The sequence below is a fragment of the Rattus rattus genome, chromosome 11 (genome assembly GCF_011064425.1).
Source record: "Rattus rattus isolate New Zealand chromosome 11, Rrattus_CSIRO_v1, whole genome shotgun sequence".
Taxonomy (NCBI): Eukaryota; Metazoa; Chordata; class Mammalia; order Rodentia; family Muridae; genus Rattus; species Rattus rattus.
Window position 1 is genome coordinate 69,463,253 of NC_046164.1, and position 27,968 is coordinate 69,491,220.

Here is a 27,968-nt window from a genome sequence, read left to right on the forward strand (position 1 = left end):
GGCTTTACAGGCAGAGACAGAAGAGGAGAAAGCAGGGCTTCAATTTTAACACTTTATTGCAATTATTCAAGTCTTTCCCGCTGTTTACAAATGTTTCATTTTATGGGACTTTACAAGTTTGTCTTCACAATGTGGCCTCTGCGCATAGACCTCCACACACCACTTGCCTCTGCCTCGGGACAGAGGAGGGGAATGTGCATGCACAGGAGCAGGGACCAGGATACACGATTCGTTCTTGGGAGTCATGTGATGTCTGCAGGCTAACAGGACATCTACTTGTCCAGAGAGCCAGTCCCTACCCAGGGACAAAGGCATACCCAACCGGTAGATATGAAAACATAGATGTGCACACATTACAAAACAACAACAACAAAAGCCATCAAGTCCACTCTGTGCCGCACATATGCTCTTGGGTGTGTGGGCGTGCAATGGAGCCCGATCAACCTGCCAGTGGCTACTCCTGAGAGAAAACTGACTCTCCCTCCCCTCAGAAGCTATAGCTAGCTAATGAGCCATTTTCAGTAATTTGTTATCTGTTGGCACCTCGGCCACCAGGGGGCGCTCTGCAGTCAGATTGCCTGACCCTGGGAATCATGTGACTTATCTTGATGCAGCACTCTGTGGCATGCTAGTCAGCTTCCAATCAGACAGGACAGTAGTAACCAAGCTCCCACACAAAAGTATGGTCAGGCGAACAGGTGGCTGAGGTGATTGTTGCATGGCAGGATTGGAGGGCAAGGAGCCCAAGAGCTGGGAGGACCTAGTGGTCACTGTTGGGAAAAGCCATAGATTCAGGTGGAGGGCATCATCTGTGAACACATGACCCTCAGGTTCCACAGAGACTCAAGATGGCACGCCCCCATTCAGCTGGGGTGGGACTCTGGGAAGGGGCCGACCCAGGGGAGGGTGTGGTGGCTGACCGAGAGCAGGTGGCGAAAAGAGAGGCTCTCAGGCTCTGCAAGCACCTGGGGCTCAGAACGGTTTGTCAGAAATGCTAACAGTATGGGCTCCTCCCTACGGCAGGAAGGGATGGCATCCCGTGCCTTTCAGAATCACAAGATCTGGCTACGGCCAGTGTGGCAGGGTCATGCCGTGTGTGAATTTGCTGAGGTACACTTGACGGGAACAGATGGCACTGGGCATTCCTCCTGTTTTAGGAACAAAAGGACTAAAGCCACAGCTAAGCAGTTACTGACACAATGGGGGTGTCTGTGGTGAGCAAACTGGTGCACATCTTCTGTGGGAGCACTTTCCTCAGTGGAAACTTCTGGTGCCACCGAAGGACTTAATAAAACATTTTTTTCATATAAAAAAAATCTTCAAATTACGTTCTGACAGTCCATGGTACAGAGTGGCAAGTGGCAGGTAAACAGACGTATGGCCACCTCACAGCAGGGTTAAAGAAGCAGACAGCAGCAGAGAGAAGAGAGCATCTCGAAAATCTTCCACGGATCCCAAAGTTTACCTGAGCAGAACTTTACATTCCTATCTGGGCCCCCGAGATAGCATTACAAAATCCTTAGTTAGATTCCAAGGCCCTCGGGGAGACATACTGTGCAAACTCCTTGCAAATACCCCATTGGGGATGGGTACGGCAGGCTGACGAGAGTCAAGGAGAGGATTTAGTGCGTCTTCCAGCGTGGGTGTCTGATTGTCTGGGTCCAGGCCTCTGGATCGGCCGCTCCTGCTCAGACACCCCTCCAACTGTGTCTACAGCTGGGACTTCAGCCTGTTGGCCACGGATTTGTTGGCAGTGAACTCAGGCCACCAGGCCGCACGCTCCAGCACACCGCTCTGCTGCAGGACAGCTGCCCACAGGTTTTTATAGAGCTGCGGGAGACACACCAGGTAGAGGTGAAGGGCAAGGACCAGCAGAGTCCTCGGAGGACAAGCAGCCAGTGTGGCGTCCTCTCGTCTTGAGGACAGGAAATTCTCCACTGTCACTTTTTAGGAAATGTCGTGATGATGTGCGTTTAATTTATGTAAGTCTTTTATTTCTCCAGTAGGAAGTAATTAAGCAAATTTGATTATGAAGTACCATAAAAGCACTTCTGGTGGGAACCATCCCTTCTGGGCTATTCCCTCCCTGGGAACTCACTGCCTGTGGCAGCCTCTCCTACATCTGCACCCTTCCCCCACCTCTGCCCTCACCTTCCACATTTGCCAGACCCTGCTCTGTCTTCTCTGAGCCCTGTCCTTCAGCTCAGGATGCACAAGCCAGGTGTGGCCGAAGAGCAGGAGGCTGGGTGGGGGTGGGGGCTTGGGTCCCCGATGGCCCCACTGGAGTCTTAGCTGTTCTTGGTCTCAATTCCTCAGTGGAAGACAGGCAGAATAGAAGCTATCCAAGAGGCAGGCCCAGATCCCACCTGGCCAGATCCTACACCTGCTACAGATGTGGAAACCTTGGGCAGAGTCAGCTAGGGCAGAGCCACAGCAGAGCAAACGGCTCAGATGGCCCCATGCCCTCCTGCACAGCAGACCCAGACTGCTCGCCCACGTGGTGTGAACCTGGCCACGTTCCACAGAGCTGATAGCACTGCCATCAGAGCTATCTCAGACCCCCGGCTGAGTTTGCATTCCTGAAGCCATGTCTGCCTGGGAAGAGCACTTCTTCCTTAGGCTGAGGGGTATGTGCAGTCCCCCTGACAGGCAGTACCTCGCTGCCATGGATTGAGCTGCAGCACTCAGAAACAGAGAAGTCCCTGTGTGTCCAGGCATGGATGTGGCAGTCCCACAATGAAGGTCCTGCTTGCAAATGCCTGAGAGGCTGATCTGCTTGGGGGGACCCAAGTGAGGCAAGCCCTATTCCTCAGTGTTCTCTTCATACTCAAAGTTCTCCATCAGTTCTAACACAGGACCCAGGTCTCTGTCCACAGCTGGCTCTGCTGTGCATGGACCACATGGCAGGCTTCGCTGCACTTTAGGCTCTAATCATAAAAATGGTGTGGTACACACCCCGTGTGCTATCGGCCCTGCTTGTACATGCTCCTGATGCATCTGGGAACTCTCGGACTCATGTCTGCTCCCTGGGTGCCCATCCCAATGCACATGCAGTCTGAGTGTGCCAATCTTGGGGTTCAGACCCCCTAGACAGGACTCTCACAGGCTTGTGAAGCACTGAGCCCCGAGTGCTGTCTGAGGCCACCATGACCCTGGAGTGGGTAAGATTAAACCTGGCCCACAACCATCAGACCTCAAGCCCATGGCTGGAACACCTTACGATGTCATACTGACAGAATAATGTGGTATAGCCTCACAGGTAGCAAGGCACTGTGGAATACCAGGCTGTGAATGTCTCCCTACATGGGCATCACCTTGTGGTGGGCTGTCACACAGGGCAGGGAGGTGCAGCAGCGGTAGAAGATGCATCTTGGGTGCCTGGCTGTTGGTGACAGAGAGGCCCAAGTCCACTAACTACTTCTGAACAAACCATTCTAGAATTCAGTAGCAAGTGGACACCAGGAAGCTAAACAAGAGCTGTAGGGCTGTACAGGAAGACACAGAGGGGCAATGGCCCCACAGTTGGGATAGTCAAAGGGTAGTCAACTGGGATATTGGAGGGCAGGGCAGAGGAGAACTTGAAGGTGCAAAGGTTTTAAAAATAGACCAAGCAGATGGGGTCATGTCTGACCAGAAAGACCAGGGCCAGGGTGGGTAAATGGTAGCTGTTATGTCAAGGTTACGGCTTTGACATCGTGTCTGTGAATGAGCTGCAGGACCCATGTGGAGAGCAGGCATGGAGGAATGAGGAGGCTGGGCCTCAGGCCCTGCAGAGGAACGGTACATCACTCAGGACAACGGTGCAACTTCCCTGTTTCATGGGGTAAAGGCTGGTCAGGAATGGTACCTGAGACACAGAGCTGGAGTGACAAAGAGCTTCGATACCGTCCCCAGAAAGCTCCCCAAGGGTGACCATTTCCAGGAAGGCGCCCGAGACTGCTCACTACCTCAGGGCCCACAGAGACTCCAGCCGAGGCTCAGTGGCCGCAGGAGGCATCCCCCTTACCTCGCCATCAGCTCTGCCAATTGGGGAGCCCAGGACAAAGTCAGAAGGGGCAATTGCGTCCACCAAGGCCACCGCATCGTCTTTCAGCTGTTGGGAAACAAAGTCCGTCCACTTGGCAATGCCCTACGGTCTCCAGGGCAACCGTGGAGTAACAGAGACCTGCGGCTGGCTGTTCTAGTGCACTGGAAACCTGATCAGGCACGGAGTGCTCCGAGGCCTCCCTGGTCTGGGTTATGGATTCCCTGGGTGTGTGTTTGCATTCTTCTGCCATGTCGCCACTGACTCGGGACAGCCAGCATGTGCTGTTGCTGCAAAGCTGGGAGGCTGACAGAGGTGATGAGTGCGGGCTGTTAGGGTGTCCCCCGAGGCCCAGCCCCAGCCTATGGCCGACTGCTTTTCTGAGGCCGGAAAGGAAGTCCTGAAGCCACAGGGGCAGAAAGTGCTCCTGAGCTCCTGCAAAAGCTATCACACTTGCAGCTGAGGCGGTGGTTCCGTGACCCCTGCTTCCTCACACGGACTATTATTAAGCCCCACAGAGCAATCTGCTGTGGGGATGCCCAAGGACTTTCTTGAAATGCATACAGTGTTCTTCCCCTTCGGATAACTCCTGCCAGGCACACTGAAGTTTAGTAACAACTGGGTGATGGTGGGGCTTGGGTGGATAGCCTGGGGGTGACAGGAGAGGCTGCACAGTATGAACAGAGAGAGGGTTCCCAGCAAAGGTGACACGGCTCACCTGCACACACAGCATCAGGATGGCATCCTCCATCGCTTTTCCTGTTTGCTCCCCAGAGATGTAGCCACCTGCAAGCACAGCCTCGTCACACACTCCTCAGCCCTGTGGCCTCGATATGTCAGAAACGGCTTTTCCACCGAGCCCCATTAAGCCTTTTGGACAGAGATGTCAGGGTATCACAGCACGGACCAGCCTACTGTGATGTCTGGGAAGAAACATGCTGGCTCCAGACATTTTCCTTTCCCCCTGGGCATTTGTCAGGCCTGGCTAAGGAGCCATGAGGGAGGCAAGGCCTAAAGGCTTGGGGCTGAGTGGGATCCGACCACAGGGGGAACGATGGACAGGTAGGCAGCATCAGACCACACTGGTGCCCAGATGTACTCCAGGTGGAAGTGAGGGGGAGCTGGGGGCCGAGAAGGGTCATGGGGCTATGGTGTGTGGGGTATGTGGGCCTCTGAAGCTGCCAGGGGGCAGAGTAAGGGACCAAGCTCACAGCGGCCTTCCTGTAGAATCTCAACAGAGGTCTGTGAGGCTGGGAATGTGCTGATTGATGGCAGGAACTACTTTTAGGATGACTTCTCACCAAAGAGAGAGGCATCAGGCCACTACCTTCTCAGACAGCGGTCCGGGTAGCAGCCTCACCTCGGTAGAGCAGGGCCGTGTGCTGGCTCAGGCACCACAGGCCGTAGAGCATGCTGAGCCGTCCAAGCACAGTCCGCAGAGATGGAGGCACGCTAGAGCTGTGTGTATGTTCGTGGAAGCGCTGCATCACAGTGAGCTCCATGAAGGCCAGGGCCAGGGGCCGGCAGCCATACACCTGCAACGGGACAGAGGCCTGGTGTGCTGGAGGCAGCCAGTCAAACAACTCTATGACTAGGTCTCCGACGAGGAGGGACTTCGGGGAAGTGGAGACTGAGGTCCAAGTTGGGATGCTAATTCTAGGTCAGTATCGTGAGGCTAAGCATCATGGGGACACAGGAAGGCGCCTATCGATCTCCAAGTGAAGCTAAGCCCTGTGGAGGGAGGCTACAGCATTTACACACTCCACTCACTTTCCATTGGCCCCATGCCCAGCCCATCACTACAGTACTGGGAGTGGTTCCAGTGCACAGGGCCTGTCCTCTTCTGTAGCTGGGAATGACGGAGTACAGGTTCTACTGGACAGGGCTAATGCTTCACTGTTCTTAAGGGTTTCTGAAATGCAAATCCCCCGTTCTTATACCGTGTGTGAGGCTGTCGAGTAGCCACAGGCCCTGCAAGATCCCTCTAGCCACAGACAGCTCACCTCCCTAGGGAGGCTAGCCACCAAAGACCTTTCGGTGGCCTTCTCTGATACCCAAACTGGCTGTGGTGACTGCCAGCACATCTTTCCCTGTCCCCAATGTACTGCCTCAACAGAACTTTTAAACCCACGGAGGATTTCAGATCCACGTATGTGCTGCTTGACTGCGAGCTCAAGCACATGCTGCTTCTGAGAGCAGAAGACACGAAGCCAGGAGGGCAGAGAGTAGGAAACACTACAGCCCATTCCTACCAGGGTACACTAAAGATGGTGGCTGAGAAGGACTGAATAGAAGGGTGAGAAGGAGGGAGGGGTGGGCCGTGGGAGGTGCTGCCCCATTGAAAGCCCTTACTGTGGGTCCATGGTCTTGCAACGGACACCCCACACCAGCTGCTGCTGGTCTAATTTCCAGCAGCCACCACTTGGCACAGTCAGGTGTATTTACAACACCCTTCATCTCTCCCACAGGCACCAAGGCTGGTACTGACACTCTAGGGTGCAAGGGTGGGGCCCGCCAAGGAGCTGACTTTTCCAAACAGGACAGAAGTAAACTGTGAAACAGACCTACCTGGCTGTTGTTCCTTGCTTCAAAGTCACTGCCTCTGGACTTTTTCTCTTGACAGTATCTCTGATGACTCTCTCGGAGCAGGTAGCAAACAAGCCAACGGTAAGCTGCCAGGGGGGCTTTGGAGGGGACACAGGAAACAGCTGAGAGCACTTATTGCCACATATGTAAGCCTGGGCAGACAGTACCTCTGGCCATGTGTACCTTATGGGTCTCCACAAGGATGGCAGAGGAGGGGGTGGTTTTACAGACAGGGAAACCCAGCCACAGAGGGTAGCTGCCCAAGGCCCTTTACCAGGTGGAGTTGGTGGGGCATGTGATTGACAACATTTCCACACCGTCATCACAGCTTTGAGAAGGCAGACCACAGAGCCACTCAGAACCAGCTAAGACACAGTGGCTACTCTTTCGGTGGCTGAAAGGACAGGCACCTGTATTCCCATCCTCAGCCTCACTGGTCAGCCTGGGGGCTGTAGGTTGACACCCTGCCAAGGCCTCAGCCTGGCATGCTGCTCTCACTGACAGCAGACAGCCAGTTACAGAGAGGGGAGGATCAGGGTGGGTTGCTGGCACCTTGTCATATCTGAGCAGACTTCCCACACTGCTCAGGACTTGGGACACTGATGAGCAGGGACACACAGCCTTGGATGGGAGTTAGGTTCTAACCAGATACAAGGTGGAGTCCATGCTCTCCACATTCCACATCCAGGGGAAGAGGGTCTAGGTCCAAAGGACTTGCAGGTTTTAGGGACAAGGAGCAAGGGGACCTCTGCTAGGCTCAGAGCTCCTGGGGAGAAAATAGGGGTCTGGTCACAACTGTTTTGGGCCTCTGGTATCACATAGCCTATTACCAGAAAAAACGATGCTACAGACCATCAGGCTGTGATATCCTCATGGCTCAACTGAGAAGCCCATTAAATAGACAGGCAAATCCACCCCACAGGCTCAGAGAGGTCTAGTGGCTCATCCATGGTCACACAGGATGTGACCACGCAACCATGCATGAAGGAGAGCTGCAGTGGGAAGGCAGGTTACTGTGACTTCAGCCGTAAGTGTTCCAAGGAACAGGTGAGGCAGGGATGGGGATGGGGTGGTATATGCTTCTCAGGGTCCTTCCAGGTGTGGTACAGACAGATATGTGGTCCCCAGATATCTCCCAGGTTCAGAGCCCTGGAATTTATGGCTGGTCTTTTTAAGAGGGCCTATGCAGGTGGGAAGAAGTTGTAGCTAACAAAGTGAGATCACCCTGGGATGGGGCAGGCCTTAACTCCTATGACAAGGGTCCTTATTCAACGACAAAGAGGATATCCTGAGACAACAGAGGCAGAGGGTGGAGTGTTACAGTCATAAACGGAAGGTGCCTGGAGCCCCTGGGATCAGGGAGAAGCAGAGACAACTTGATGTTGGATGTCTTTTCTGCACTGTGAAACAGTGGTGTCTCGTACTCTCAGAACCCGGACAGCCCAGGACAGGATCCAGGGCTGTCTGATACTCATCCATGAACCTTAAATGTCATCCTTGCCATATCAAAACCCCCATCAACTTCTGGAGGCCACAGCTGAGGCTGGGGTGATGCCCACTCATTCTTAGGTCATGTGGCTCACGGGGCTCCTCCCAGAGAATCAAATCATGGGCAACGGGAGGGGTGGGTGTCCCACAGACCTTCCCAAGAATTATGAATGGCAACGAAGCCAAGAAAGTACTGCAAGCCAGAAAAGCACCGGTCCCTGTGAACTGTCACCCCAGCCCACGTGCTTCAGTCCCCAACCCTGTGGAAAGGCACAGGGCAGTGGAGGGGAAAGTGCTGTACCTTCTGAGTCCAACCAGTCAGCCTTGCTGGAGGCCATGAACTTCTGGCCCAAGATTCCAGGGTAGGCTTCCAGGAAGTTCACTGTCTTGAGAGGGCTTGTGAAGTGAGCTCCGTCTAGGACACACACGTCTGTGACTCTGGAGAAAGGCAGAAAGCCCCCACCCACGAGCCTGGCCTGCTGGCTCACCCACCTCTGGCTGGGCATCCCTATTTAGCTGGCCTGTACCTAGGAAGCTCCCCTGCCACCAGATGATGGCCTTTATTTATCCTGCAGATGACCCACAGTTTTTATTTTTTGAAACACTTTTTTTTTTTTTTTTTTTTTTTTTGCAGTGGGACCTTTAAGACAGGTTTTCCTATCTCTGCCAAGTGCCAAGTGCCACCACTGCCTGGCAAGACAGTGTCTTGCTTAGAAGCCTTCTAACTTGAGATGCTCTCGCCTTGGTTCCCGGGCTACTTAGATTAAGGGACTACACGGCCATGACTGGCTTGAGGACACATCTGACCGCAGCTTGGAACCCCCAGAGCCTGAGAGCATCCTGCACCCTGTTGCGCTCAGCCCCCTCCACCCCCCACAGAGGTGCCCACCTTGGAGAGGATGCTCCAGGAGGCTGAGCAGGTAGTTGCTGGTCTGCTGCAGCAGGACATTGTTGTCGCCTTCATAGGTACAGTTTGGATCGTTGTCATTTCTGAGTTCGCCAAACCGGTTCACTGTAAAAACCACCACAGTGTCACTCAAGATGCTCTGAGAGGTGTCCCTCCCATAGCCCCACCCAGCAGGGGCAGGAAGTGCTCTCTCGCCTCCCTGCTCCCTTGGCCCACATTTGCTGGCTGTGCCTCTGCACCATCCTTAGGGAAGAAAAGGTGCCTCCAGGAAGGCTGTGGGATGACACATGGACATTCAGCACAGAGTTGGTGGCAGTGAGGATCATCACCTTCCTGCCTGTTGGTATTAACAGCAGTCTGTCTGTCTGTCTCTCTGTCTCGCTCTCTCTCTGTTTCTCTCTGTGCGTCTCTGTCTCTGTCTCTCTCTCTTACACATGCGCGTGCGCACACACACACACACACACACACACACACACACACACACACACACACACACAGAGCCTGCCAAGTGTGGAGACCACTCCAGAGACAGGACATGAGGCTACTCTCCTATAGCTAAATGAAGCCTTTAAAAGGCAATTTCTAACTCTGAGCTGGCTCTCATGTTGACACCACTCTTCTGCTACGTGAACAGCACTTCACCAGATGTGCTTTGCCCAGAGCCTGCCTGAGGTGAGCTGTCCAGAAAACATTCTCTTTGAGGCGAAAGGAGGAGCCAGCAGGGAGAGGCGCCAGTCCAGCCCCTTGGCACCCTAGCTAACCCACTAGATAAAGAGCGGGGATCGATCTGAGGTGGAGCTGGAGAGCTGACGTTTAGCCTGGATGTGGTTCCTTATATTGCTGTGACTGTCTCTGCATCCTTACTGGCTAAATTGTAAGCTGTGGGTCAGGCACGTTTGTGTCTACAGCACTTCAAGATGTAACTTCCTTATTCTATTTAAAGCCAGGACAAAGCTACACTGTTTGTGTGTTTCTCTGAGTTTTAACAACAAATAAAAGCTCTACCAAGAACACTGCAGAAAGGATAAATCACGCGAACAAATAACTCAGATACAGCCAACGCGTGCTAGTGCCAATAGGAGACAGCATGTGGGGGAGGGGCTGGGCCAGGTTACTGGGAGCATCAAATCCAGGCTATCATAGGATCACCCACTGCTCCACAGGAACCTGAATCATCTCTTTGGCCACTAAGGGGTCCGTGGTTCTGTGCTGTCTGCAGCAGCAGTGGCCCTCTTGAGCAGTTGATTATTATTAGTTTATGATGTATACTATATAGCACTATATGCTATAGTGACTCCTTGGAAGAACCTATATGCTATGCATATAATTCTACCCTACTCTAATAAGAAAGCTGAGCATATAGTGAGGGTAACCTGCCCAGTTACCATGGAGACGACACGAGGTGCTGACCTGACCATGTACTCAGAGTCACGTACTAGGTACCTGTGGGATGCAATGCTCTTATCAGAGTTTTAGTACTACATTAAAACTACCGCTAGTTTCCTACAAAGTCATCTGCCAAATGTCACATTGAAATAACTTGCTAATTCCACTCAGCTGCATGCTAGGACCACACGCATTTCATACTTCCTCATTATTCCAAATTTTGACCAGGAAGCATGAGGCATCAGAAACTGCTGCGATCTGACTGCTAGGACAGGGGTCGGTGAACTTGCCCTGTGACAGGTCAGACTGTAAGCATTTCAGTTCTGACATGAAGACTTAGCACTGCCTGAGTGGGTATTCTGAGTGGGTATGGCTGGAGGAAGTGAGAGTCTGAGTGGGTATGGCTGGAGGAAGTGAGAGTCTGAGTGGGTATGGCTGGAGGAAGTGAGAGTCTGAGTGGGTACAGCTGGAGGAAGTGAGAGTCTGAGTGGGTACAGCTGAGAGGAAGTGTGAGTCTGAGTGGGTACGGCTGGAGGAAGTGAGAGTCTGAGTGGGTATGGCTGGAGGAAGTGAGAGCCTGAGTGGGTACAGCTGGAGGAAGTGAGAGTCTGAGTGGGTACAGCTGGAGGAAGTGAGAGTCTGAGTGGGTATGGCTGGAGGAAGTGAGAGTCTGAGTGGGTATGGCTGGAGGAAGTGAGAGTCTGAGTGGAAGTGAGAGTCTGAGTGGGTATGGCTGAGAGGAAGTGAGAGTCTGAGGGGGTATGGCTGAGAGGAAGTGAGAGTCTGAGTGGGTATGGCTGAGAGGAAGTGAGAGTCTGAGTGGGTATGGCTGAGAGGAAGTGTGAGTCTGAGTGGGTACAGCTGGAGGAAGTGTGAGTCTGAGTGGGTATGGCTGGAGGAAGTGAGAGCCTGAGTGGGTACAGCTGAAAGGAAGTGTGAGCCGGAGGGGGTACAGCGGGGGGAAGTGAGAGCCTGAGGGGGTATGGCTGGAGGAAGTGAGAGTCTGAGTGGGTATGGCTGGAGGAAGTGAGAGCCTGAGTGGGTATGGCTGGAGGAAGTGAGAGTCTGAGTGGGTATGGCTGGAGGGAAGTGAGAGTCTGAGTGGGTACATGGCTGAGAGGGAAGTGAGAGTCTGGTGGGTATGGCTGGAGGAAGTGAGAGTCTGAGTGGGTATGGCTGAGAGGAAGTGAGAGTCTGAGTGGGTATGGCTGAGGGGAAGTGGGAGTCGGAGTGGGTAGGGCGGGAGGAAGTGTGAGTCTGAGTGGGTACGGCTGGAGGAAGTGAGAGGCTGAGTGGGTATGGCTGAGAGGAAGTGTGAGTCTGAGTGGGTACAGCTGGAGGAAGTGAGAGCCTGAGTGGGTATGGCTGGAGGAAGTGAGAGTCTGAGTGGGTATGGCTGGAGGAAGTGAGAGTCTGAGTGGGTACGGCTGGAGGAAGTGAGAGCCTGAGTGGGTATGGCTGGAGGAAGTGAGAGTCTGAGTGGGTATGGCTGAGAGGAAGTGAGAGTCTGAGTGGGTATGGCTGGAGGAAGTGAGAGCCTGAGTGGGTATGGCTGAGAGGAAGTGTGAGTCTGAGTGGGTACAGCTGGAGGAAGTGAGAGCCTGAGTGGGTATGGCTGGAGGAAGTGTGTACCTGAGTGGGTACAGCTGGAGGAAGTGAGAGTACAGCTGGAGGAAGTGAGAGTCTGAGTGGGTACAGCTGGAGGAAGTGAGAGTCTGAGTGGGTATGGCTGGAGGAAGTGTGTACCTGAGTGGGTATGGCTGGAGAAAGTGTGTACCTGAGTGGGTATAGCTGGAGGAAGTGTGTACCTGAGTGGGTATGCCTGAGAGAAAGTGTGAGTCTGAGTGGGTAGGGGGTATGGCGGGGGAAGTGAGAGTCTGAGTGGGTACAGCTGGAGGAAGTGAGAGTCTGAGTGGGTACAGCTGAGCCTGAGTGGGTACAGCTGGAGGAAGTGAGAGTCTGAGTGGGTATGGCTGGAGGAAGTAAGAGTCTGAGTGGGTACGGCTAGAGGAAGTGAGAGTCTGAGTGGGTACAGCTGGAGGAAGTGAGAGCCTGAGTGGGTACGGCTGGAGGAAGTGAGAGTCTGAGTGGGTACAGCTGGAGGAAGTGAGAAGTGGAGGAAGTAAGAGTCTGAGTGGGTATGGCTGGAGGAAGTGAGAGTCTGAGTGGGTATGGCTGGAGGAAGTGAGAGCCTGAGTGGGTATGCCTGAGAGAAAGTGTGAGTCTGAGAGGGTATGGCTGGAGGAAGTGAGAGTCTGAGTGGGTACAGCTAGAGTGTGTGAGAGGAAGTGTGTACATGAATGGATACATCTGTGTCCCAATAAAACCTTACCAGAGAAATAGGCTGCATTTTGTGGGACCGTGGCCCAGTAGCCCATGGGAGGACTGAGGATGAGAAACTCCCCCCAAACTAACCCAAACTTACTGGCTAGATAGCCGTGTCCCCCACACGCCTCACGGCACTCCTGAATTCCCCGCTGGGCTGTCCATGAGGCTAGGGGCTTGCCCGCTGATGCTAGTGCGTGGATCTCCCGTCCGAGCTCTGCCTGTTGGGGAGAACCTGGTGAGAAGAGGGGAAGACTGACTGGCACGGCGCTGGAGCCAGTGCAGCCCTCTGAGGACCATGGTCGTGCCATGGCGCCATGGCATTCGTGGGCCGCCTTTCCCGAAGCTCACATGTGTTTCAGATGCACCCTCTTCTCTACTTCATTGGGTACAATGCCTGCTACACAAATGATCCACTTAGCCAGCAGCATCCGTCTCAACTAAGGAGAGGTTCAGATGCCATTGTGCCTGGCTGGGTTTCATCACAGGGTTTCAGGAAGAAGAGAAACAGGAGAACTACGCTGTCAACAGGCGGGTCATAGACTCGCTAGGGGAAGCATGTTTGCTTCTTCTCAGCAGCGCCCCTCAACAGCCTGTTCTTCTCAAGGGAACTGCGCCAACATGTGCGATGCTCTGGCTCTCATTCCAGATCTGCGCTGGGCATCCCAGTGCAGCTCATCTGACAGGTGATTTAACAGTACAGAGCCCCAGTCTGCAGCACTAACCTGCCTCCAGACCCACGTCTTTTGATTGACATCTGATTTCCACTCAGGGGTAGCACAAGGAGGGGCCAAACACCAACCCGTGGGGCTATCTACAGAGAAACCAGCAATGGACATCCTCGTGCAGAGCAGCTGACCCCGTGGAGCTGCGTGCTCACTTCTGGCACAGATCCTGGGCTGTCAACTCAGAGAGTGGAGTCAGACCTCTGCGGGGTTGTTTATGAAAAGACAAGAAGAGCTGAGACATCCTCCGAGGGTGGCAATGTGGAGTGTGGACGCCGTCACGCTCTCAAAAGAAGCTGTGAGCTCAGCTGTGCCAGCACATCCCCCAGATATGGGGTGATGGACACGGCCCAAACGGCAAGCCATTGGGTGAGCCAAACCACACGCTGGTGGGGCAGCTGAAGGAACTCACACAGGCTCTGTTCCCACAGCGAGCTGCCTTTGTTTGGCCTCGGTGCTGAAACAGGGCTGCTCAACCTTGGCAACAGTCAAACAGATGCCTCACCTGCCTGTCACTGTGGTCCCCGCTTTGCCGGCCACGCTGTAGCTCTATCAGGTCCAAGAAGATTGTCTTGGAGAAGTGGTCCAAGGCATAGGCAGCTGCCAGGTATGGAAGTAGGCGCCATTGCTGAGGGAAACAAGACACACAACAGCCATCCAGAGTGGTTGGCCCAGATAGCCAGCCTACTCCTGACCACAGGAGAACCCAGAGTCAGCTTCCGTAGGAAAGAAGGACGCCCACTGCTGGTGACAATGCGGCCCAAGACAGGCGCAATTTTATAATACTTATCTACTCAATGCATATGAATGCTTTGCCTGCATGTATTACATATATACATTTCATGTGTGCCGGGGTCTCAAGGCGGTCACAGGAAGGTGTCAGATTCTCCAGGAGCTGAGGTTACAGATGGTTGTGAGGCACCATGTGGGTGCTGAGAATCAAACCCAGGTCCTCTGGAAGGACGAGTGCTTTAAACCACCACGCCATATTTCTTGAACCCAAGAAAGGTGATCAATCATCCTGGGGTGGGGGGACTCACATACCGGCACCTGACAGTGCACACTCACTGCTGGGTGGACAAATGGACGAAGAGAGATGGCTGGAATGGAGGACATGGGTGGAGCCACCACCATGGCTGCTCCATGCCTGCAGAGTGCCAGGCACAGGCACTATTTCCATGTGCTAACTCTGTCAGCACATGGAAGCCTCTCTTAGGAAGTGGCAGCACCAGCAAGGACCTGGGTTGGAGCTCCTGGTTAACACTGGGCTTCCTTGGGCACCCAGAGTAGTCGATATGTTGTCACAATGAGGAACAAGGACGATAGCAGGGCATGCGGGCTACCCAGGCATGGTGAGACCTACGTTTCTTCGATATTTACTTCCTAAACTGGAAAAGCTCACTGCCAACAATAAGGCAGAAGTGAAGAGAAAAGGCCATTTGCCTCATTTCCTTTGACTGTCACTCAAACACCTACTTATGCAGCACTTGGCACAAGGCCTAAGCCAGACATAGCAACCAGGTCACCAACCTGACCCTTGTGCCCATAAAGAAGGGCCATGACTGCACCTCTGGCTGCAGAGGGTGCTTGAGCAGGACATGCAGTGTGACTCTGGCTGGGGAGCTCAGGAGGTGGCTGTGACCTTTCCACTCATGGTCTCTCTGCTTTGCCCCTTACTCCCTCTGAGGATTCGAGGCTAGGTGTTCCTTCTACTACTTTCAATGCCATGTTGTTTAAAGGGCTGCCCTCACCTGCTGCTTCCAGAAATGGCTTCCTTGGGGCCATTTCTTAGGGATGGGACAGATGAGTCAAAGAATGTAGCCTGATCCAGAATAGCATCCCCTGCCAAAGCAGGGTGACCTCATCTTGTACCTGCCACCTGAGTCCTGGCTCTCCCCTTCCCATGTGCCTCCTTCTGAGCAGACATAAGCCCTTTATAAAGACCACCCAAGACCCTGGTGCGTGTCAGGTGCACTTCTGTTCTCAGGGCAGTGCCTGAGAACTCTCACCAACACCCAGGGGCCAGGAAGAGCAGAAAGCAGAAAACGATGCCGACGGCAGTACCTGCAGTGGATACTCGAGGACAGGGATCTCTTCCTTATTTGTGGGTCCAAACTGACGCCGCGTGGCCGAGAATCGGATAGCTATGCTCACAGCCAGCTTCAGGTTGACCACAGAAATGCTAATGATGGAGATGCGTCCCGAGGACAGGCCGCCCAATGATGCCCCCAAACGCTGCCGGACATCCTGGGGAAGAAGCACAGGTGTCACACATCAGTCAGATGCTACGCGGCCTCAGAGAACGCCCCAAAGAAGGCGGCGTACAACCAGATGTACTGAGAAGAGAGGGCTCCCAGCTGACCGAGGAGGGAGCTTTGAGTAGTGCTGGGGTTCGACTGTGCGGGCTCTTCTTCTTTGGCCACCTGAGGGTGCTGTGCCCTGCCTTTTCCTAGATGGGCACCAGATGCAAGGGCAGTCCAGCATGGGGCCCTGCATCCACTCGGCACTCTGCTCCTGCTGACCTCCTGTGCACTGTTTCAGTCTTTGGTGTCAGTTTCGCATCTATCCTGCCCTTCACTATGTTTGACAGAAGCTATGCTCGGGCCCCTCTGTGGTGCTTTGGGATAGCCTGGTGTCCTCGCTCCCTGCCCCCTGCTGCTGCTCTCTGGATACCGTTTGGGTCCTTCCTCCAAAATAGGGCATTGCATGCACGGCCGTCTTCCAGACAGGGGACATGTGTCACACTCTCAGGTAGAGAGGACAGCTTTGTTGGTGTTAATAATGTTTCACTTCATGGGCACAGCTGAGGCATCAAGGTAATAATGGCGGTTATTCCCCTGTATCAGAAGGATTTCTGAGTCCTCTAATGATCTTGTTTCCCCCACGTGTCAGTTGATTGCTTTTCTTCTTTGGAACAGCAGAGATCCCTTACATCAGTCTTTCTTTCTCTAGCTGGGGACATTTGGATGTCATATCTCTGAATCCCTGCTGCTATGGCCGGACGCTCACCTCTCCAGGGCCTTCCGGTGAACTCTTCCTTTCACGCCTTTCACATCGTGGTAAATTTTCATTGGCTGCCTTCACATTACTGTGTGTCCCGTGTGGCTTCTTCACTCACAGGGCTAACTTCTCTTAAGTAACTTTGCTGGATTCGTCCTTGTTTTCCCACCAGGCAAAGGGTGAGGGTTGTCTGGGGAGTGTCCTTCCTGGAGCCCTGTTCTCAGGGTCAGCCAACTGTCTGTGCCCACCACTCCCTAGAGCCGTGGGCTGCCCCATGGCTCATCTCCACCTACAGCCTTAACACTCTCAGTTATTATCGTACCTGCTTACCCGGTCTGCATACAGCTTTCCACGTGACCCTCCTGTGGTGCTATGAATGAAAACGGCCCCCGTAGGCTCATGTGTTTGAACACTGTCAGTGGAACTGTTTGGGAAGGATGGCCTTGCTAGATGAAGTGTCAAGGGGGTGGGGGCGCTTTGGGGTTTCAGAAAACTCTAGCCGCCATTCCCAATGTGCCTCTCTGTCTTGTGTATCAAGAAGTGAGCCCCTGGCTGTTCCTGCTGCCACGCCTTTTCTCTACAGCCACAGACTCTAACCTTTTGAAACCACATGTTCCAACTTAAACACTCCCTTTTGTAAGTCGTCTTGATCACGGTGTCTTATCATAGCAATAATAGCTAAGACCATTTTCCTCTGTATGCTATGGGAGAGCAGCCCCCTACCCAAGTAGTCATAGATAGCCAGGCATAGCCAGAAAATGCTGCCAGATCTAGGCCACCCCTGCCCACCAACGCTGTGGTTAAGTCCCTTTTCTGCTGAGGGCACCAAACCCAACCAAGAGAGCTGTGTGGTAATTCCAGGGCCAACTGTTCCTGGGGGTCTTAAACATCACGGAAACAGACATGTGGGAAGTTCTGTCCGCAAATACCCACAGCCCACTGGTACCTTAAAGGGGGTGTTGTAAGTGCCCTCAGAGGTGATATTCCCGGTCCGGTCCAGCAGGTTCTGGCGAGGAATTCGAACTTTGTGGAACATGGCGAATCTGTAAGAGAGAAGGTAGGCTTCTGTCATTCAAGTTCTCTGGGAGCCTGTCACATGGTTCCTGAGCTTCCTCCTCTCCCCAAGAGCAGCTGAAGGTAACATCGCCCCAGAAACAAGGGGCATGAGTGTGATGGGGCCATTTGGGGACCATCACAGCCTGGGGCAGATGTGCTCTCAAGTCACTGGCAAAGAGAAGCTCCACATCTACCACTGCCTGTGCACAGCAAGGGTCGCACACAGGACAGGACAGGACAGGACGGGAGGGCAGGAAGACAGGAGCTGGTTCTAAAGCTTGACACCTCTGATCCCCAGGACAGAGAGCTACAACCAGCTGATGGTGGCTTCAAATGCTAAGTCAGGCTGGCAGTGGTGGTGCACACCTTTCATCCCAGCACTTGGGAGGCAGAGGCAGCTGATCTCTGTAAGTTTGAGGCCAGCCTGGTCTACAGTATGAGTTCCAGGACAACCAGGGCTGCACGGTAAAATCCTGTCTTGAGAAAAACAGAACAACGAAAATGCTAAGTGAAATCAAAGAGCCTGTAGTCCAGTCTCTTCCCCCGAGCAGCTAGGAAAAGGGTCTAACAGGTGTTGCTATGGACACGGGGCACTGACAATCCAGGACATTTTATAATAGATTAAGAAAGAAGCTTGTACAAGGCTACAAATCTATGTCAACTGCAAAGTAAACCATTGAGTCTCAATGGTTTCTACAGCAGTGTGACTGCTGGCTAAGATGCTCTGCAGACTCAGAAAGCCTTGTCAGTTGACAGCAACCACCTGTGCAGTTGGCAGGACAGCCTACTGCTCCTCACCTGCGTCTGACCTCCCGCTGCAGTCTCTGGCTGGTAGCGGCCCACCCCATCCCCCACCTGAGTTGCTCATTAAACAGCAGGGGGAGCAAAGTATTTCAAAAGGGACACACTCCACCCAAGACCATCAGGTAGGTGTGATTTTTACCCATCCTACAAGGATCCGGAGGCAGACCCCTCTCCAGGGTAGCCCTATTCAGAGTAAGCACTCAATTGTCCCCGTTCCTCAATGAGTCATTTTCCTGCCAGCAGATTCTTGGAGCTGTCAGATTTTTCTTACAAGTCCACAGGACCTGGTCCCTACCAAGTACTTAGTGACAAGGAACAGAGGTGATGGGGTAGGATGGTCCTCCGAGGTGACGGAGCCATCCCCCAAAGACCGTTTCCTGGGAAGATACAGCAGCCCTTCTCAGTACACACATGACAGGGCTGACAAGAGCCTTGGGGTGGCAGAATCTAACGCAGCACACCCTGTCTGGTGGCCACCTGGCCCACGCCCAGCCTGCAGGCTGCACACAATGCCCTGTTTTCAAGGAAGCCCAGCCTTGGTGCCAACCCCGAGGTGCTCCAAATGTTTACTTGAAAGCCGAGGAATGCTTTTCAAGTACAATGTTGTGGACGGAAAGCACGCTTTTTAAGGAGTGGAAAATCTTCACCCGTTTTTGCCACCGAGGTAGAATGAGTCTGAACATACTTGTGTTTGTGAAGTTTCTGCTCTAGTCTAAGTCTCACAGACTATCTTTGGGCCACTTTTATATCCACTGAAAAGTCAGATGGGTCCAGCTGGTGAGCTATTTGGCACACTATGATTATGGTCTCCAGAGGTCAGGGGATGTGTGTGCAGCAAAGTGTGACACAGGGAGTGTGTAGCACAAGGCATGTGCACACATATGTGGTATGGGACATGTGTGTGACATGGGGCAGGCAGAGGTTCAAGTAGTATGGAGGGATATGAATGGGGGTGCTGAGGAGGCTTGTGTGTGTGTGTGTGTGTGTGTGTGTGTGTGTGTGTGTGTATTACAGGACTGTGATATGGGATATCTGTATGGCAGGAGGCATGTGGTGTGGAAAAGGATAGAGGAGGGGGCTAGGGAGAGCGCTGTAAGTATATGTGGATGACACGAGGCATGTATACAACTTTAGGCATGTGGTATGAATGTGACAGGCATGTTGGAAAGGTGTAGAAGGGGTGTGTGTTGCAACAATTTCCACCCCAGTCTCCTGCTGCAGCTTCCTTCCATGGAGGTCCCCTCCAGCAATCACCAGCCAACCCCCAGTTGGTGCAGACACTCATTCTGGGGCACCCTCTCAGCCTTGTCAAGGAGGATTCCCCAGGCCCAAAGGCCCGGCCTCGTCATGGAAAGTACAATGGGCACACTGAGATTTGGGTTCAGACGGAGCAGCCACTCAGCTCTGGGGCTCTGGCGTCCTCTGCTGGTGGCCTGTGGTCAGTGCAGTCAACAGGCTTAGTTTAGTCAGCTAAGGACTTAGGTCCAAGAACTCAAGATCAGCCTGGCCTCTGCTTTGCTAGAGGCCCCACAGCGTGTTCACGGTGACTCTCAACCAAGCTTTTGCCACACCTACAGGTTGGGGCTCCTGTAAGTGGCATTTGGTGCCTGTTAGATATATCCCAGAGGACGACCCATTCTTTAATGACAGGAGCTGCTGTGATGGGATCAAATACAAGCTCTTTGTGATGTTGCAAAGTTATTCTGATGGCTTTAATGAACAACCAGCACAAGCCAAGGGGACCCGCCAGGCTGCACACAGAGCCATTAACAGAGGGGATGACAGTTCTGTGATTTCTGAGCCCTGATCCTTCTTCTTAAGCTTGGACTGCTAGGTATTAATGCTTCTAACCCCCTCCATACTGTCTATTACTGACTGCAGACTAAGGTGGCTTGATTCCTCTCTTGGCCCTGCCCCAGCCTTCTGGTGATGGCTAGACAGAAGTGTCCATCAGAGTCTGGGCAACCCCTAGCCCAGGTCAGGATTCTCTCTGTCTGGAGGTGGCTGGTCTTAGTAGCCAGACACAGCAGCAGTTGCTCGAGGTGACACTAACTGAGGTGGGCAAACACACTAAACAGCATAGGACACAATTCTTGGGGACACCCTATTTTGGCCATGTCCGTAATCATGAGTTATTGTGTGGGAAGAAAGGGGCCTAAGTGCACTGGACCAGGCATCTTGGAGCTGGCTGGAGCCTGTATACACTGACCCAGGGGAAGGCGGGAAGGCTGCCTAGGCTGCTCAGCAGGGCCTTTCAGGGCTAAGCATGAAGGCTGGACGAGGAAATACTAGAGATGAGAGCGAGCCCTACCCTGCTGGGTGCCGTGCAGCGGCTGCCAACCTGGATGTCAAAGACGGATGCTCAGAAAAGCCAGGACCCCTCGGGAGCTGACTTCACTATAAACCCCAGGCCATCCAGGTGTCCTGCTGACCATGGAGCCTCGGCCTGGTTAAGGAGTTAGCTAAGGTCCTTCTGGGCTGCACTCCCATCTGAGTACTTGGTGCACAGTGCTGCAGGTCAGCCCTGTTTCTGATCAGCACCAGGATGAGACAGAAGCACCTTGTCGACCATCATGTGTCCAGAACTTTGCCAACTCCTGCCTTGAGGACTCTAAACAAATATCAGGCTGGTTCCATGGATCAGCTACGTCTGCTCACTAGGAGACCTCAGAGAGGTTGTCCTCCATAGCTCAGCCTGAGGTCTCTCTGGGATGCAAAGGGCACCCCTAGTCTGACTTGAGAGCTGGGAGAGCTACACTCTGAGAAGCTGACCCGTGGAGTGAAGGGCAAGGTGGACCTCTGGGGACTGCGGCCATGCAGGCCATGGCTGCTGCTCTAATAGTGCCATATTGGCCGACCACATCCGAGCCAGGTCCTGAGAAACCTGCACCCCAGAGAGAGTGTGGCACTGGCAGCCCACTCCAGCCTGTAGCTTAGGAACAATCCTGGAGCCCCAAAGAGGTGGCATTTGTCTGGTGAGGTCCAGTGACACTCACCCATTATCCAGGCCATTCTGTCCCAACTTCTTCCCCATGTCACCGACCATCACCCCTGGCATGGGAAGCAGGGTCTTCGGGTCCCGAATCTGCACAGGGTCACAAGGAATAATGGCTAGTTTAGTCTGTCAGCAGACAAGCAAGCATGTCCAAACAAGCTGACCACGGACGGGTGACTCTGAATAGCTCTGGGTCATAGTGGGTCCTCTGAAGTGACATGTCCAGGTCTAGATATGGGGCCTGTTGGTTGATGTCAAGGTGATACATGGTTGGACAGTAGAGAGTGGGGCGGGGACAAAGTTTTTGTAGGGAGGGAGGGAAGGAGAAGGAGGGAGAATCAAGATGGAGACTGAGAAGGATGACCCAGATCCGGGTGGTCCTGAATTGCCAAGGGAGCTGGGATGGATTTCTGCAGACAAATTTATCTTATCTAAGTGGGAAGTTTAGAGCCTTATCAATTGGTTGTAAGTTCATTGTGTAGATGTATTGCGCACACACACACACACACACACACACACACACACACACAATATTAAAGTTAACACTTAGCCATAAGGGATTTCTAATTTTCTGTAATCTTGCAGTAAAGCTAGGTAAAAATTTAGACACAAATTTCTCTTAAACCTTTTTAAATAAATGCCATAAAAACCAGACAGTTGGAGAAAGAGAGGGGGGAGGGAGAGGGAGGGAAGGAGGGAGGGAGGAAGAGAGAGAGAGAGAGAGAGAGAGAGAGAGAGAGAGAGAGAGAGAGAGAGGATGATCAGGATCCTAGCCCTCAAGGTAAAAGGTTTGGGCTTCAGCCAATGGTGTTTTGGGGAGGTGGGACACGGGTGGGAAGAAATCAGGCCATTGAGAGTGTGTCCTTTAAGGGGCTATGAGACCCTGGTCAATTCCTGTTACTTCTCACTTTGTCCCCAGACACAGCTTGCTCAGCCACATTCTCCTGCCAGGAAACCTGGGCTGCCACCGGCCCACAACAGCAGTCAGGGCACCAGGGCCTGAGACTTCACAAACTGAGCTAGAGCAGTTTCTGCCTAGCTGCCCTGCCTTTGAAGCTAATGTGTTAGGGACTCTGTCACAGCGGCAGGAAGCTAACACAGGAGGACAAGGACAACCAGCAGGGGGAAAGCAGCTGTTGTTCTGGGTTTATTTTTTCCCAAAAGATCAAACAAAAGCCCACAAGCGTGGCTGGAGGGATGACTCAGTAGTTCTTGCAGAGAACACAGGTTTGGCTCCCAGTATCGATAGAGATCAGGCTGTGCTTCTAGTTCTAAGGCATCTCGCGCCCTCTTCTGGCCTCCACAGGGACTGCCCGTATGTGGTGTACAGATGTATATTTAAGCACTCTGTACACACACGGCATAAAATAAAAATAAACCACTCTTTGGAAAATAATATGACCAGTGGCAGCTTCCAGTTCATCTGGAAAGAATTCCAGAGTGAGAAGCAAAAACAGCTAAGGCCATGCTTCACTCAAAAATATTAATTGTGCAGATTCACCTGTCCATTTCCTAGGATGTGTACAAGACTGCCAGCCCGGCAGGGCAACACAGGCTCAGCTGGAAGGGGGATGGTGCGGCATCACTGAGGTGCCCTGAGTAAAGATGTGTGCCACAATGTCAGGCCTGCTGGGTGCTCTGGCTATCGCTCACAGAGACTCTAGCAGTACTGCATCCGCGGGGACCGCAGTGGAAGCCTGCAGGAAGCTAAGAGTCAGCACAAGTGTCTTCCACAGCGGTACAGATCTGCCTGAAGACACAGTGCATGCAGCTACGGGTTAACCGTTCATCCGGGCCAGTCCCGCCCAGGTCTTACCTGCACCAGGAAGGAATGCAGCCCGTGGCACTGGCCATCTGGCGTGTACAGCTGGGCAAACACCACCGCATGAGTTGCGGTCTTGCCCAGGTTGCCCACCCAAAATTTGGCAGCCTCGAAATCCGGAGAATGTAAGATGAATTCCTGTGAAGGGGAGATCGGGCAGCCTTGTAATCAGCAGCTGAGAATGGCTTTCCCTCCACAGCAGGCTAACCACTAGGCTCCAAGGCTTGGAGCCAAAATGGACTGAACATCATATTTCCTGTATGGGCGAAGTTGACTTTATTTTTGTTTCAGGGTCACCTTACAGAGGAAATGGAAAGTGAGGTTCAGTCTCATATGGTGAGCTGCTGGCTGCACTCACTCATAGAGGCTGACACTGGGACTGGCCACACTCTGCCAGTAGGGTGTTTTACCTCTTGCCACATCCCCTTCTCACTGCTAATGCCTACAAGGCCGAGTTCTGCTGAGTCAGCAATTGTCCCCACAGCCTAAGGTACGGTCATGGGGCACTGTCTTCAGCCAGCAGCCAGCACAGGCTTCCCACAGGTCCCACAGAAGCCACAGGCACCAAAGTATAGTGGGAGAAGGGGGCTTCCATACCCCATTCAATACTGACCATCCCTGACATTTGAGACCTGTGGTAGTTTGAGTAGGAATAGCCCCCATAGACTCATGAGTTTGAATACCTGGCCCATAGGGAGTGATACTATTAAGAGATGTGGCCTTGGAGGAGTAGGTATGGCCTTGTTGGAGGAAGTGTGTCACTGTTTGGATGGACTTTGAGGTCTCATATGATCAAGCATAAGACCCAGTGTGGCACACAGTCACTTCTGCTGCCTGTGGATCAAAATGTACAATTCTCAGCTCCTTCTCCAGCACCATGTCTGCCGGCAAGCCACCAAGCTTCTAACCATGATGATAACGGACTAAACCTCTGAAACTGTAAGCCAACTCCAACTAAATGTTTTCCTTTATAAGAGTTGTTGTGGTCATGATATCTCTTCACAGCAGTAAAAGACAAAAGTTGGTACCAGGAGTAGGGTATTGCTGTGATAGGCCTGATCATGCTTTTGTTTGGAGGAATATGAACATTTTGGGACTTTGGATTAGAAAAGCAACTGAACACTTTAAGTGGGGTTTAATGGGATATCTTAGTGCAAACATAAAAGACAGTAGTGCATATGGTTACTTGAACTGTGGGGGCCGAGCTCAAGAGGTTTCAGAGAATTTTAGTATGTGGCCTAAAGGCTGTTCTTGTGATATTTTGGCTAAAAATGTGCCTCTTCACAGCAATAAAACCCAAAACTAAGACAAGACTCATGTCCCTCACACCCTGCATATCAGGAGTTTCTTGAGGACCAAGCATGGCCTGTCTCCACAGTGCCTCCCTATAGATGGCAGTGTCCACACAGAGTAGTGCATAGCAATGCTCCACAAATGGTCAGCAACACAGGTGCCACAAGGATGCCAGAGACGTGGCAGGGAGCAGAGGATCTAGGCAGCAATGGGCAGAGCAACCTGCTGAACCACAAAGAGGCCTAAAAGCATTGGCAAGGCAGGCCTCAGGGCTGGGGATTAGGAAGAATTACCCTCTGTTTGGACACCTCATGAAGATTAAGTATTGTGGGAAAACTCTGTTAATTAAGGTTGACGTCTACCATGACAGGATGATCTTTGACAATTCTGGATGTTCCACTATACCAAAACCTACATGGCCATGCAAGTGACATAGCTCCTACCCCTGGAACAGAATCAGTAGGGTGTGGGCCTCTATGACTGTTCACAGTTATTGTGAGTGTAAGGGTTGTTTGTATAATAATGTACATATTTTCATGTTCCTCCTTGTCACTCTGACAAGGTAAATGAATCCATGATAATCAAAGACAGTACAAGTCTAGGAGGCAAGGGTGTGTCTAGTGTCTTAGCAAAATGGTAAACACTGAGATCTTCAGGGCAGCCTTTAAGGCTGTGGGAAAGAACTCTGAAAACATAAGTTGAAAAATATACAACTTCTCAACTATGCAAAATATAAGGATGCACTATGAATTGTATAAGGAGCTTCATGAACCTAAAGAACAAAGGCAGCTGCACTATGAGCCAGCTTGTCAGAAAGATATTAAGAAAGGAGATAAAGAGAGCTAGGGAATGATGATCGAAGAGCAAGATCCCACTCAGCTAAGTTTATTGTCTGTGCTTACAAAGGCAGGCAGATTCCTGAGTTCAAGGTCAACTTGGGACAGAGCAAGGTTAGGCCCAGGCATGGTTGGAATGGTGATCTCAGAGCAAGATTCCACCCAGCTAGCTTATTGTCTGTGCTTACAGAGGCAGGGAGTTCTCTGAATTCATTTGCAATGTGAAGGAAAAAAAGAAAAAATAATGTGGGGTTGGGGATTTAGCTCAGTGGTAGAGCGCTTGCCTAGCAAGCACAAGGCCCTGGGTTCGGTCCCCAGCTCCAGAAAAAAAAAAAGAAAAGAAAAGAAAAGAAAAGAAAAAATAATGTACTTGCTGTCTTTTTCTAAGAATCAGGGGTCTAGGGTCAGGAGAAGCTGATTCATAACCTGGAGGTGAATGGTTGATTGATATGTAAATAAAAGACTGGGCTTTTGGTCTACAAGAGATGATTGATCCAGAGAGGTTTTAGAATTTTTTTTCTAGTAATGGAGAGCTGCCTCAAGCAGAGGACTATTTGGGAAGCTGTTTCAAGCAGATCACAGGCCGTCAGCTTATACCCCACGATTGACTTCACATTGTTATCACTGCTCTCAAACATCCCTTCTGTCAGGAACCCCTCTTCAAGCTGAGGCTGGTCATTGGACCCACAGTCCCCCTAAGCTTTGTATGCCCTGAATCACTCTAATAAAAGTTGATCCGCCTCCTAGTAGATGGTCCCTGAACCCCTGCTCACACATCTCTGTTCCTTCAGCCCTCATGGATTGAATCAGCCAGAGATCCACAAGAGCAGGGAGACCCACAGAGTACCTGATCTTCCGTGGGTTCCCATACCTGTTTGCTTGGTGTGGAAGGTAAAAACGTCATGCCTCAGTACAAGGCATGCTTTCAGTGGCCTCTGCAGTGGCCTCTCTAATGACAGTGTATAAGGGGACAACATTCTTGACTATTGTTCGTTTTTATTTCCTGTGTTCCACCCAGGGCCGAGGGGAATCCAGAACCTACCTGGGTAGCAGGATCATAGTGAGCTGTCGTTCTCATGGCCTTGGTATTACTCCCATGACTCAGTTCGGTGAGAGCAAAACAGCCAAAAATCTAAATGTCAAAGCACACAGTGGCACCAGGTAAGAGGTGTGTTCCTGTGCATAGTCCTACAGTGACCTTGTCTCCGAGAGCCTTAGAGGACTAAAGCCAGGAGCCCAGCCACACCTCTCCCTTCCTATATAACCAGACAATGACATGACTGAGACATCCCACTGCACTGGATACCACTCCCACCTGTTGGTTTATATGCCATAGCCTATGCCCTGTTGAGCAAAGGCTGCAAAAATCTCTAGGGTCACAGGAGGCTGCAGGGGTCAGAAAGGAGAGCTAAGTCCACAGACAGGCAGGGTGGGCAAGGAAAAACACCAGCCCAAGAGCACTGATTTGAGCAGGGCCTGGCCCCCCGGGTCTCTCCCGTGGCCTGCCCTGTCTGTGGCTAAGTATGGTGATGACAGCTCACATGGCCAACTCACCTCCAGGTTATATATCTTCTCAAGGTACTTGAAATGGTGCTCAGAACCAGAACCGATAATTGTAGATCCAAAAACCTGAAATGGAACACAGGTCGAGGGTGGGGATGGGGGTGGGTGCTGCTGCTCCTGCCTCGGGGCAGGCATACCCCGCACCCACCCCACGCACACATCTTCCTACTGGGCTGCAGATTCTGAATAAACCCGTTCTATCCAAGAATTCATGGGTGCAAATTTACACCGAGAACTAAAAATCTGATCTTGTCACTGACTCTTAAACGCTGTATATTTTGAGAGCCGTGTGGCTGTGGTTTGTGACTGATGTGTGTGGCCCTGTATGGACATGGGTTCCCTGCCCTCTGCCACACACTCACCAACATGTGGAGGACACATTTGTTGGCCAGGGACCAGTCGTACATGCCCAGGCAGTTCATCAATACTAGAATCTTCAGGGGGTTCTTTAGCATGTCCTCTGCGTTGAAGAAGCCATACTCAAAGACCCGCTTGCAGCGAAGGAAGTTCAGTTCTCGCTCCTTCTCCAGAGGCAGATCAGCCCCGAGTGGGCGGGCGAAGAGAGGGTCATTCTCCAAAGTTGAGAAGATGGTTTTCTGTAAACACAGAGCACAGGGTGCTAACTTGAAAGCCAACGGTGGGATTTCACATGCTTCTATGCATTTGGTTTCTCTCGGGGTCATGACTGCCTAAGACCTAGTCTGACTCAGAAATCTCCAGATGAAAACATCCATCCCAGCTGAGAGGAAGACATTAGGATTTCAGAATCTTGTCCGTTCCTTCCCCTGGCATCCTGGGGAACATTCTGGGGTAAGGAGAGGCAGACCTAGACTGTCCCAAGCCCACCCATCCTACAGAACCATCAGGGCCAAGAAGGTCACTGGGCTATGCCAAGGGGCAGAGACACGACCAGGCTCCATGCAGACCTCACCTTGAAGTCGAGTATATCCTGGCCGTCCCAGAAGAGCATCAGCTCCTTGGAATTGAAGGAGGCTCTTGCTCGGTAGGCACTAAGGGGGCCCTTGGGGATGTCTGACCATAAAGCACTGTCTCTTCTTTCCGATGAGGACCCCATGGTACTGTCACCTGCACAGAGAATCAAACCCGTTGTGAACAGCCACACGGCATCGGAATGAGAACAAACCCTGGGGCACCACA

General features: G+C 52.3%; 1 protein-coding gene across 1 annotated transcript; it reads right to left on the minus strand.

The window, feature by feature from the left end:
* Positions 1-38: 38 nt before the first annotated feature.
* Positions 39-27,918, minus strand: Acox3 (acyl-CoA oxidase 3, pristanoyl). The gene is made up of 17 exons (XM_032916321.1): positions 27,742-27,918; positions 27,173-27,406; positions 26,802-26,876; positions 26,290-26,379; positions 23,113-23,256; positions 21,298-21,386; positions 17,388-17,484; positions 15,506-15,688; positions 13,947-14,069; positions 12,817-12,937; positions 8,988-9,110; positions 8,400-8,513; positions 6,593-6,708; positions 5,385-5,559; positions 4,743-4,810; positions 4,007-4,093; positions 39-1,830 (listed from the first exon to the last, which is right to left on the minus strand). Exons 1-17 carry the CDS (start codon positions 27,883-27,885, stop codon positions 1,711-1,713), a joined length of 2,103 nt encoding a protein of 700 aa, XP_032772212.1. The 5' UTR covers positions 27,886-27,918; the 3' UTR covers positions 39-1,710.
* Positions 27,919-27,968: the final 50 nt, after the last annotated feature.

Coding starts and splice junctions, on each gene's coding strand:
- Acox3 (XM_032916321.1), bottom strand. CDS start 27,885: ATGGGGTCCTCATCGGAAAGAAGAGACAGTGCTTTATGGTCAGACATC. Junction 21,387..23,112: donor TGCATTCCTTCCTGGTGCAG/GTAAGACCTGGG, acceptor GACCCTGTGCAG/ATTCGGGACCCGAAGACCCT. Junction 17,485..21,297: donor CAGAATGGCCTGGATAATGG/GTGAGTGTCACT, acceptor TCTCTCTTACAG/ATTCGCCATGTTCCACAAAG.